Source organism: Chaetodon auriga, chromosome 24 (genome assembly GCF_051107435.1).
Source record: "Chaetodon auriga isolate fChaAug3 chromosome 24, fChaAug3.hap1, whole genome shotgun sequence".
Lineage (NCBI taxonomy): Eukaryota > Metazoa > Chordata > Actinopteri > Chaetodontiformes > Chaetodontidae > Chaetodon > Chaetodon auriga.
Window position 1 is genome coordinate 11858805 of NC_135097.1, and position 12138 is coordinate 11870942.

At 40.0% G+C, this 12138-nt stretch overlaps 1 protein-coding gene across 3 annotated transcripts; it reads right to left on the reverse strand.

The window, feature by feature from the left end:
* Positions 1-5143: 5143 nt before the first annotated feature.
* On the reverse strand, positions 5144-12138 carry zdhhc21 (zDHHC palmitoyltransferase 21). 3 transcript variants are annotated; one of them, XM_076725596.1, is made up of 9 exons: positions 11482-12037; positions 11176-11353; positions 10920-11018; positions 10453-10564; positions 9865-10003; positions 9426-9542; positions 8754-8797; positions 7984-8153; positions 5144-7814 (listed from the first exon to the last, which is right to left on the reverse strand). In XM_076725596.1, the coding sequence occupies exons 1-8, from the start codon at positions 11527-11529 to the stop codon at positions 8021-8023; spliced, it is 870 nt and encodes a 289-aa protein (XP_076581711.1). In that variant the 5' UTR covers positions 11530-12037; the 3' UTR covers positions 5144-7814; positions 7984-8020. The 3 variants fall into 3 exon arrangements, with proteins under 3 accessions (XP_076581711.1, XP_076581712.1, XP_076581710.1); XM_076725597.1 differs by lacking the exon at positions 11482-12037 and adding an exon at positions 12076-12138 and having other exon boundaries at positions 5144-8153; XM_076725595.1 differs by having other exon boundaries at positions 5144-8153; positions 11482-12038.

Here is a 12138-nt window from a genome sequence, read left to right on the forward strand (position 1 = left end):
AATTTCACAACTGCAAGCCTTGAGGACTCACTCACATGTAAATGTTAATGCAAGGGATGCTCTGAAAAATATGTCTTAAATAAGAGCTGAAAGATATCTTTGTTGAAGGCACATGTTAGGACAACTAGTTAAGAAAATGTGGCAATGCAAGAGCTGCACTTAAATTGCCTTTTCCATCATATCCCTCACTTCTCTAAATGTGGCCAGTCTTCACCTGTGCACAGACACACAAAGACACAACCCACAATTTCCAAAAGCTATGCAAAATGATGGTACTGTAGGTAAATCGAACTGAAGGAGGGTAATATGATATTTGTGTGGGTCAGACAGTGTTGCAGTTGGAGGCAAGACATGGATTTTTAGACGCCTTACAGAAGCCTGCAGCTGTGGCATTGTGAGTATTACATCAAATAATCGTCTTTTTTAAAGCGATTCAGCTTGACAGGGATGGTTTTTAACAAAGCCGACTTAAGAGCAAGACAAAAAGAGCTCCACTTACCATCCACCACGTCCTGGCTGACATGTCATAACAAAGCTGCCATTTAATGGACCTCTCTGCGAGTTTCCCAGCCATCACTGTGCTCCCGGCGGAAGATAAGACACCTAATCAGAGGGGCAGCGGTGGAGGCATGCTGTGCCACATGGAGGCCAGACCTGACAACGTTGCATTGTGGGGGAAAAATAAGAATCAGCAACAACTTGACCAGTGACTTGAACCTGACTGTGGTAATTACAAGAGCCATGACCCTGCAACCCCGACCATCCCCCTCCTACACTAACCTCCTCCCCCTTCTCCCCCCTCCTTCCCTCTCTTACACTTGTTCTACAAAGTGCTGGAAGTTACACATGATGTAGTGATGAACACGGATAAAAGCAATAATGCGAACTTAGATGGATTTGATGGACTTTAGGATGAAAAAAAAAACGGCAGGAATAAAGTTTATCGGCAGAAGCTGATTGTGAGTCAGTGCTGACATTTGGCCCGCAGTCGTCTCTCAGTTTCAGCCTCATCAAACCTGTTTTTGTGAGTGAAAACCTGCTCGCGCTGGGAAGCTTGATATGACTGTGTGGCAGTGAGCTAAAGGTCATTCAGAATACTGAGGATCTTGACAGGTCCAATCTTCAGTATTACCTGTGGAGATGAAGCTCAAGTAGTCATCAAGAGACCTGTTGCGTTGAATTTCCCCTCAGCACCAGAGGCTTGACTGGAACACAACTGTGTTTTTTCCACAAATTAAGACGTTTGGCGTGTCCATGTAAATGTTATCTGAATGTCAGTTGAAAAGACCTTTTCTCTCCTGCCGCATTCCAATCCTCCTCACTGAGGCCGCTCGGTGGCAGCTGGACTTCCCCACAGGGATGGTGGGTGGACTTAGCAACAGTAACTTTGCATTAGTTTCAACAAATAGATGACAGAACAACAGGGCTAATGCTTGGGAGTGAAGTCGAGAATTTCACTTGACTGTCTTACATGCTGTTTGTACACTCAAGTCAGAAGCTATTGAACACTATGTTTTAGCACTTTGGGGTCAATCTCCCAAAACACAGTTTAAAATCCAGTGTAAAAACCCTAGAAATGAGCCATGTGAAGGAACAGAAGCAGGATTTAACCACTCTAATTAGGCAACTACAGTGTACACAACACGCTGCTGGTCGCCTTCCAGCTGATTGCACTGTATAGCTGCTCTAATAAGTACCTGCTCGCAGCTGACCTTTTCAGCACACCTGACTTTAATGAAGCGCTAATTAGCAGCCTCATTAGGAGCTGGCCATTTTAATTGGTTCTTAAACATGAAGAACAATGAGACACTCAGCAGCCATCATGAAAGGCAAATGTCAGCCAAATGAATATTACTACGAGGAATCAAAGGCTACAAATAGAAGGACTCATCGAGCACTTTGGCTTCTACTAGCAAACTTCAAGGAAATATCACTGTTAGTCTGTCATGTTACTTTCAGCATCTTATGAGAGTTTTGGACAGTTTATTCTTTAATTTAACATTTTTATCAATTTAAGAAGTCACTGGTTTTATATGTACAGGTGGTTTTACATCCCCATGTTCATTTTAACAGCTCTGAAAACATACTTAACATTGTTTTACCACATTCATACTCAATGATTTGCTCTAATTTTACTTTATAAACATGATTCTGAACTACAGAACATGATGTTTTACTTGTGTTTGGAGACGCCAGCTGTAAAACATGGTTAATTATGATGGATTTTTATATTCTCTCTATGTCTGCACTCGGCGTTGACAGTGCATTTTACACATTCTCCCTCCCAAATCCCAAATAAATCATTTTGACTTTGCTTTTATTGCCAATTAATTACTTTTATGAAAGGTTTAACAGGGAGTTTGTCCTCTGGAGTCTAATTGAAACTTAAGTAACACACTGTACATGTCTTTGTCAGTGAAGCACAAGTGGAATATTTGCCCATACATATGTATTGTACATGCATTAAAACATTTAATTTTTTCTTACATGGTGAGATAACAAGGCTGTTTTGATTGGTTGGTTCTTGTAATTATTACTATTATTTCACAGTGGGGTCCAAACAATGAGGAAGTAAAGCCAATGTCAACAGCACAGAAAGGTCAACATAGTTTGAAGAATTTGATCGCATCAATAGAAAAATAGTTGAGCAGGGAAAAACAACATTTCTGACAGGTTATTCAGCTGACCTACGATGTGCTCTTCATTCTTCTGGAGAAAGGGAAATGTTCAGGGCCGAGCCCACGCGAGAGAGCCGTGTGCACCTTATTGATTTTGAGGGTAAAATCGATAACTTTTTTCATCGCCTTGATTGGATTAACTGTTTCAAGTTCAACTTTTAATTGGATTTCTACTTTCTACAATGAGAGCTTATTTGAAAATCAATAGGCCAATCAATACCTCCACGTTCAGGAAGTAAATGGAGGAACATGGCGGGCACCTGCCACTGGCGACCCGCCCACAAGACTCGCTGAGGTCTAAAAAAGGTAATTATGCCTTCAGTCATAGTGAAGAAAACACAGTAATGATTATTTCTTTCTTAGTCAAAGTGGAATCAGAGAGTCTGTGAAAAACACTTGTATTAAAAAAAAAAGCTGATTGGATGGTTTTATGTGTCATTTCATGAATACAGAAAACATTTCCTGAATGATAAGAAACATCAATCACAACTATACAAATGGTGGCTTGTTAAATCTGTCAGATTCTTGCTGAACCATCAAAAAAAAAAAAAGCTAATTAAAAAAAAAAAAAACAAACCCTGATATCGGGGTTGATCCTAATTACAAAGTCCTATAGGATGCACGGCCCATATGGATAGAAACCTAAAAATGATCATGCTTCCCATAATTAGCGATCGGATAAAAAAATTTATCTTCCATCTCTTAGACTTAATCCTCGTCTCGGCTTGGCAAAATGGCAGCAGAACACGCCAAGCCACTAACTCCAATCCTAGACAGGTAAACAGCCTCGAATCGGAGAGATGACTGTTCCAAGCATAGTTTATGTTTATCAAGCATGTGGCTAATTATTTCTTTTGTTCAGCCAGATGTCACAGACTGTAAAATCAGCAGGTGGTCACTTATTTAATTACTCCAGTTGACCAACCATTACCAGAGATTAACAGTACATTTAACCCAGGCCACTGCAGGCCGCTATTATCTAGGCTGGACTCCTTCAATTTTTACTATCCCAAAGCGTTTGAATTAAATTTCACCCCAGGCTCATTACAACACACTGCTGCATTTCGTTTGATATAGTTCATTACAAAAACTGGTTCAAAATCAGTTCGAAAGACAAGCGGAATTTAATCCATGACTATATTGTTGCATGATTTTTTTGATTTATCTGTACTAATTTACTTTCTCTTCAAAGATTTTTCTTCAAAGATACTGTAAATCCCATCCATCAAGATCAAATATCAGCCCAAATAAGAGAGACGCCATAAAAACATTAGTTAACTGAGGACAGACATGTTTTGTAAATATTCAGCCATGATGGTGTATTTTTCAGATGGTCTGGGGAATTAATGAGGTCCCTGAAAAAGGCGGGTTATTTTAATTTCACCAATAGTGTAAATCTGAGAAAACTGATGTTCCCGACCTTGTTGGGACTGTGAACAAATCAAGGTTTTGATCGGTCAAGACGAAGTGGGTTGGGGCTGCTGAGGGTAATACAACGAGTGCGTGTTGAATTTATGTTTAAAACAGGTAACCATTTTGGACAACACACACACAGCTTGTGTTCACGGATGATGCACACATTACACACGCCTCATTGAGACTTAACTGTTCAGGACAATGACCATTTGGCTGGAGACAACTGTTGTGACACATAGGTAGTGACTGAATGAGAGAAACAAGCAGCATCTGAACCAGTCAGACGGTCTGATCCTGCAGAGGCAGGTTTTTCCTGCAAAACTGGCTGAAAATTAGATAAGTTTAAGGTGGACTTTAAACAGCTGTGTGATACTGAAGGTATTCTCAAAGTAAAAATGATCGGGGGGGCGTTGAACAGGTCGTAAGGATCAGTCGCGCCATGTTTGATGGTGGGTGCCCGCGTCAACATCTTAAGGCTGATCATGTCAATTAATAGACAAAGGGAAGAAATTTCTGTTCAGTCTTAAATACGCTCCATCTAGTTCTATTCGGACATTACTCTTCACTGTCCTTCTCACCCCGAGTTACCATATGTAGCTTCCAAGGCATAACAGAGCCGTTCTGTTCATTTGGATAAGTGATGGATATGAGCTGACGACACGAGGTAACCATGTCAAAACACTGATATCCCTGATAAAGAAAAAAAGCATAGAAAATGAGCACAATGTTAAGAAAGAAGTATGTTTTCTGTAGACTTGCTGGTGGTGGTAGCTTAGCAAGCTAACTGTATTGGAGTTAGCTCTTTGGCTAAAATGCTGTAGCTACTGTGACTAGAGTATACAGAGATGCTACAGCAGCATCCAGGGCAGTAAATGGATGACTAACATTACCTGCACTGGTGTACTTTTATAACAAAAGTTTGTTTAAGTCAGACTGCTGTTGCATTTGATAAATGCTGTCTTTGAAATTTCCGCGATGTCCATTATAGCTGCAGTCAAAATTTAGCTTGCTAAACAACAAGTTGAGAAAGGAGAAAAGAAACTCAAACGTACCCAGAATCAAATTTATTAGAATATGAATACCTTTATGATATTTTCTATAATCACAATTAATACAGATCAACTAACAATTGTTCAGAGGCTTCCTAGGCATAAAGAAATGGAGAAGATATTTATGGTGTATTCCTATTATTCACAAAACTGTTCCACTGTTTGAGGTATGAATGAACAAAGTAAAGCCTGAAAACACAGTCCAAAACAGCAAATGAACAATATGAACTAAACTGCACGGATCCAAAGTGAGAGCCCTGGGGGACGCCAGATAACGGCTTCCACCGCTAGTCTCTGGCAGCTCTTGACTCAAATTGAATGAACTCCAGCCTTTCTCTTATCCTGCTCCAAACAAAGTGAGCTGTTGAAGACGACATGTTGTTAATGAAAGATATACTGTAAAACTATACACAGCAGCTACAGCAGTGTTAATCCTGGCTGAGATGACTGAAGTATTTAAACAGTGTTTAAAGGTTTGTGAGCAACTAGCGAAAGTCATCCACCCGGTTTACATGCATCACAACACATATCAGATTTTCATGACTGTTTTTTCAATGGCTTTATGGATATACAATGCTTATTGCTTTCAAAAATGATTCGGGAAAAAAAAAAAAGTGAACATAATCTTTCAGTTCCCCCTTCTTCAATACTAATCACACACATTTCCCAAACCCATTATCCCACCACCAACAAATATATATATATATATTATTATATATAATATATAATACTTATTCACACAAACATCCAAGAACCTGAATCTGAGTTATAAAAACCACCAAGCAAATTTATCAACACACACTCATGCAAACGCCAACAATTGGATTTAAGATATGAATAAAACAACAAAAAGGATGCACATCAAAGACAACAACTTCAAGTTCAGACTTTCTTTCAAGAGTACCACTGACGCAGTAAAACAGTGTGTGCTAATGTGAGAATCAGTGCATAAAATTGAACCGCTACCTTCAGAAATTTGGTGAAACATGCATTTACTGAATGCCTGCTGACTATTGCAACATTTCCCCAGGTCTTTGGCTTTTATGGAGACCAACATGACGGTGATGTACTGTGAGTGTAAAAGAAGACCTTGAAAGGCACTTAAAACTACTTGGATATTATACTGTATTCCTACACACAGCAAGCTTCGTTAACTTACATGTTTAGCTATGGGATTGCCAAGTATTACAGACAATGACAACCACGCTATGCTAGTATTATTATGCACTGAATCATCTTATCCTTTAGTATCCTGTTAAGGACTTAAATAAAATCTCTATACAGAACCATAGTGTTACAGCAAAACCACCATAAATAGTCGATGTTGTGTCAACTGTTAACTAGCTGTATGTCACCACATGCAGACCAGTCTGCTAGTTTTTGTATAAAGATGCACATTTATAAAGCCATTTGTTCAGACCTAACTAACTATAATGTATAACAGCTCAGCACTACAATGATGAAATTATATTGGGGCACTAAACTGAAAGGCCAGTGCACTGTAAGTGCTGTGGTTGACAGAGCAGACTTAAGATAGACAGAAAATGAAAACAATAGTTCAATGTTTTGGGAAATATCCTTGTTTGGCCTCTTGCCCAGAGTGAGCCGAGAAGATTGATACCATTCTCATTGCTGTATGGTAAATGTAACATTGCAGCTGGTTGGCTTAGTTTAGCAATCCAACTACCAACAGCTCATTAGGTAACATGTTACACCTTGACTGTATAATCTGGACAATTCAATCTGGATTGACGCATAAAAAAGACAGGCTGTGGTTATGCTAGGCAAAGCTATCCCCCCTGCTAGCATTAGCCTCATATTTAGCGTACAGACATGAAAGTGGAATCTATCTTCTAGTCTAACTGAAGTGTAAAAGTGTATTTTCCAAAAATGTCTAAATAATCTTTTAAGATATACAGCAAGATTTTGGATGATAGCATGTGACCCCTTCAATAAGAAGCTACCTGATTATACAGCAGGTTTGACTACGACATCTACAGCCTAACATTGATCATATAAAGTTGTTTCTAATTTTGGAGATTGCCATGGCACGGTTAAGTGTTAACTGTCTGCTTGTTATTACACATCTTCATGTCCGACTGATCACGTGGTATAAAAGTAAACCTTATCAGTAGTCAATTTATGACCTTTGTTCTGTGGCCATGCTTCATAAAACATAACTTCATACATAGAATGTTCATAGAACAATACAAGAAAACATTCATGAATCATCAAATGATTACCAGTTGAAGAAATGTAGTTGACAGATGCCAGATCCCTTCACTATTCACAAGCAATTTCCAAACTGGAAGATCATCAACCAGAAAAAAAATGAACAGAAACGCTGCTCATGCATGATAAATAAAAAGGACACAGTTAAAAGAAACAAGGCACAAACTTTATACAAAAAGTTGCCTTTCTAATAGACACACTGGAGTTACCCTAGTTCTGTCTGTAGTTGATTAAAGGTCAGTAGTGAAGGCTCTTTATTAAAGTAACCTGAGAGGGGTCCCTTTCGCCAGCTGCTTTCAAGCGAAGACTTCCGTCCTTCTGATGCAATTAGCCATTAAAAGTGGTTTCCAAATGCTGAAAGTAGCAGTCACAGTGAGTAAAAAAAGCAACATTTTCCCGTCACTCCCTTAGGTGTTTCTTGACCCTGTTAGCAGCCAGTCTGGGTCATGTAGAGAAAGGCAAAAAAAGAAAAAAAGGAATAAAAAAGATTAAAGTATCCACTGACAAACCAAGACTGCTGCCCAGCTCTCATAGCACAAAAGAGGATGGTGAAGGCGAGCAGATGGATTCTTAAGTGTGTATACAGTGTTTCATCGTGGTAGCCATACCATCTGTGCAGGTCTGAGGTATGGCAGTGCTACCAGCCTACACGTGGGTGCGGAAGTGGTAGCTGGCTTGGAGTGGCTGCCTGTTTCGGAACGGGATGAACCACAGGAGTTTCCAGCGAGTGCCGCAAACCTCAGCTAGCGCCCACTGCCAGGATTTCTTGGAGCCAAATCTGAAAAGAAGAAAAAATAAAACATTTTATTCATTTGAAAATGTGTATTATGAGACCACTAACAAGAAATAGCTCAACATATTGGGAAACACCCTTATTCGCTTACTTGCTGAGCAGAAAAACTTATACGACTTTCGTATCTCTGCTCAATGTGAAGCTGGAGCCAGCAGCTAGTTAGCTTAGATTAGCATAAAGACTGGAAACTGCCTTGTCCAGAGGTAACAAAATCTGCCTACAAGCCCCTCAAAAGCACACCGCTGGCACATTATATTCTTGTGTGGATTGTCCACACACTGACGACAAAACTCCAGGAAGTCACTGCGATGAGTTCATTTGAAAAGAGCCAGGCTAACTGTTTCCCCTGGTTTGCAGCCCTGATGCTAAGCTAAGCTAAGTGGTTGAGGCTGCAGCTTCACAGTGAATGGACAGACATGACAGTGGTATCGATCTTAGGAGTTAACTCTCAGCAAAAAAGACAAGACGTTCACTTTCAAAAACATTGAGCTATTCCATTAAAATGATCTTAACTTGCAGTAGAAAGCAAGCACAAACCTACAAACTATTTCTGGCATGAGGACAGACAGAGTTGAACACACTCACATTTCATTTGAGAACTGAGCCATTTTCTCGATAGTGGTAGTATCCTGTAAGGGGGGAGAGGGAAAAAGATGATTTGGGACCAAGATTTAAGTACCAAATGCTGAGCCAAAAACATTAGCATCATTAATCTGTTTCTCTGTGTTGTAGGTATGTTGTATCCGTTGGCTCCATCCATAGAAAACTTTTCTCCAAACACCAGCTTGCTGTTTCCCACCTCTAAGTTTAGACATTTCGAACGTTACAGCTCTGCCAAAATTCTTGATGAAAGCTCGTAAATTACTTTGGCTTGTAATAAAAATGCTTCTGTTATGTCATCACAGATATTAAGAGAGCAGCTCTGCACACACACAAAGCCTGACCTCAGACTTTCTCTCGTTTCTTTTCTATTGATCACTGCTTTGCTGGCATTGACTGTTTTATTTTTGTGCACTATGTCATGTTGTTCCATCTGAGGCTTTGTGCGCTTGCTTGCTTTCAATAGGACAAACAAGCTAACTGATGAGAACAAGCAGCATCACGCTTATTTTACAGATCCTGCAAAGTGACATTTAATAGTTACATTAGCTTGGAAATATCTCCTGCACCCTGTGAAGAGAACAATAATCACATTATCATAATTGCAGCAGTAAATGTCATTTGAAACAAGTCTTACAGTCATTATTCAGTACTCACAGAGAGGATGCCTGCCATCTGAGTGTAAAATAAGCTACTCATGCCGCCAAACATGACCAAGCCCATGAGTGCCGAGACGCGCAGCAGAGCCAGTTCATGGCGTGTTGTAAACTTCTCCTGGCAGAGGCAAACACAACAGCAACCATTCAGTGTAAAATACTCTTATTTTGTAATCTTAAAGCTCTACATGATGACTTTTACACAGACAAATAGTATCTTTTTATATTAACAGTGTTGCAGCTGATGCTTTAAGTACAGATACCGTGCCAAGTTGTCATACAGCATTTTTAAGATACCTAAAAGAATACAGCAACTACTTGTACTCCAAACACACGCATGTCTGAAATGTAGTCTGTGAGCTCTAAAAGCATTTCTTTGTCAATTGAAGATATTGTTTACTTCCTTCCTTTTACTTCCTATATATTCCTGTAGGATGTACCTGGTCAAGTCCTGTCAGTGGCTGGAAGTAATAGTATTGGCAGAAGTCCAGCACCAGGGTGAACAAGCTGAGGACCTGAGTGTAGAAACAGAGCTGCAGGAAGAGCCAGTGGTTGTCTTCTCCCACACAGTTATTGATCCTGGAAGGAAACAAGCAGGATTTAGGATGCTATCTTACATCATTTTTCTTTTTATAAGTACTGGACTGACATGATCTGGACTGAAGTTGCAGAGAGATAATGGCATGTGCAAAGTAAACATCTTTCATTTATACCATTATAGGAAGCAAATAAATAAATTAATAGAATGCAAGTCAACATCTGTCTGTGTGTGGCTCTGGAAAATGTCTCTTGACTTTGCAGTAATATTACATAATAAGCGATACTGCGTACTGTGCTGTACTGTACCTCCGCTATTTCATACAAGCATCACATCTGTGTAAACTCAGATTCTGTGTGGGTAGATTTGAATGCTGCATTTTGTTATTTTTCAGTTTATTTTCAATTTTTCAACACTTCAAAGCTGTATAAAGTATTTTGCTATGTATGGTAAGACTCTCATGAGCGTGTGTGCGCATGCGTATCCTTACCAAGGACAGTGGTGGTCCATTCTGCGTACACAATGACCACAACGACTGCAGTGGTGCGACCTTTTAGGTCTCATTAAGTTGCACTTATTGCACAACTCCCAGTGCTCTCGCTCTGTGACATAAACACAAACAGCAGTTTATCATTGGTTATTACTGGTAATGCTGCTGTTGGTAGATGTCATAGTGACACAGGAGCATAAACCTATTTACTTTGTTCTAAAGGCAGAATGAGAAGTACAAGCTGTTGTCAGTTTCACATGACCGCTACTCCTTACTGCAATAAATGTGATGCAATTATGCAACATGAGGAACAAAACTGGTAGAAAATGAATTTGCATTAATTGACTGTGTTCAGTTTTTTCTCGATGAATAAACAGCTAAACATACACGATGTGACACATTGGAACAATGATAGATGACAGATTTCAGCTTTAGAAGAAGTGAGATGGGCTGTTCTGTGTCCATACCTGAGTGAGGTATGTGGGGGTCAACAGGAAGACGGCCAGGATCCGCTGTGGAAGCTCTGAATAGGGCCGCGAGGCATAGTGCTGATGCTATGTAATAACCTGAAGGGACAGACAATGTTTAATTCTGCTTAAAGTGTGTGAGCCATACACTGAGGCCATGCCAGAAATTCCAATGATTATTTTCAGTGTTAGCTTCCCGAACAATTCTCTCATGCATCAGTAAAGACATTCTTACACTGGAAACTAGGATACTCACAAACAACTATGGCCCATGGGATGTGTCCTTCGTTGTAGTGTGGAAGCAGAACCAGCTTGGGAATAAATAAAGTGTTGTAGAGCCAGATCCCAAACACCATGCTGATGCACAGCCAGCCCATGGGGTCCACCACAAAGTGCAGTCGAAGCTTCATGGCTGCAGGGACTCCAGGGGAAACCTACAGTGTCGCAAGCACACACACACACACAGATACAAATCTCCAGCAGATGTGAGGAAACCGATTTCAAGATTACAGACAGGAACTATCTGACTAATCTGCTCTCCTCTCTTACAAGCTTAAAATACCTGATGTACATGTTGTACTTTGGTTGTTGATACCATCATCATCAGCATCACATTGGTTTGCAGCTGTTCAAAATTACCTGTTTTAAATAGATTATCTGTCACAAAAATGACATGTTGCCGTAAATGTTATTACATATACATAAGCGAGTGACAGAGACAGTATGATTCCTTATCTGACATGTACTGAGGAGGCAAACTGAGCCATGTCTTCTCAAACTGGTAATGAGATGAAACCTGGCCTAACTACTATGCTATAAAGCAGGTGTCTGTAAACAAGCCAAGACCCGCCTTACACACGTTTAACGTTAGCATTATCTGCTAATCTAACACAAGCCAAATCATCCTAAACAGCCTTCATAATGCTGCTTGTCTACACTCAAAAACCTTGTCATTGCACAACCTGGCTTGCTCCATCATTCATAGTACGGTTAACACTGCCAGCAGCCGCGATGGGCTTGGCTCTCTAGCCTTACTGGGTTAGCTAACAGCAGCGGGCTAACGCTATTTCATTCACACGCGTTCATATATAAAATGAGTAATTCAACGTGTTTAGCGTCGGTCTCGTTTTCTACCCAACAACGAAAAGATACATACTTTTTATTTTTTTTGCTGTCCTATTCAGCGCACGTATCGGCGAGAGCCACTTCCTCATCCGAG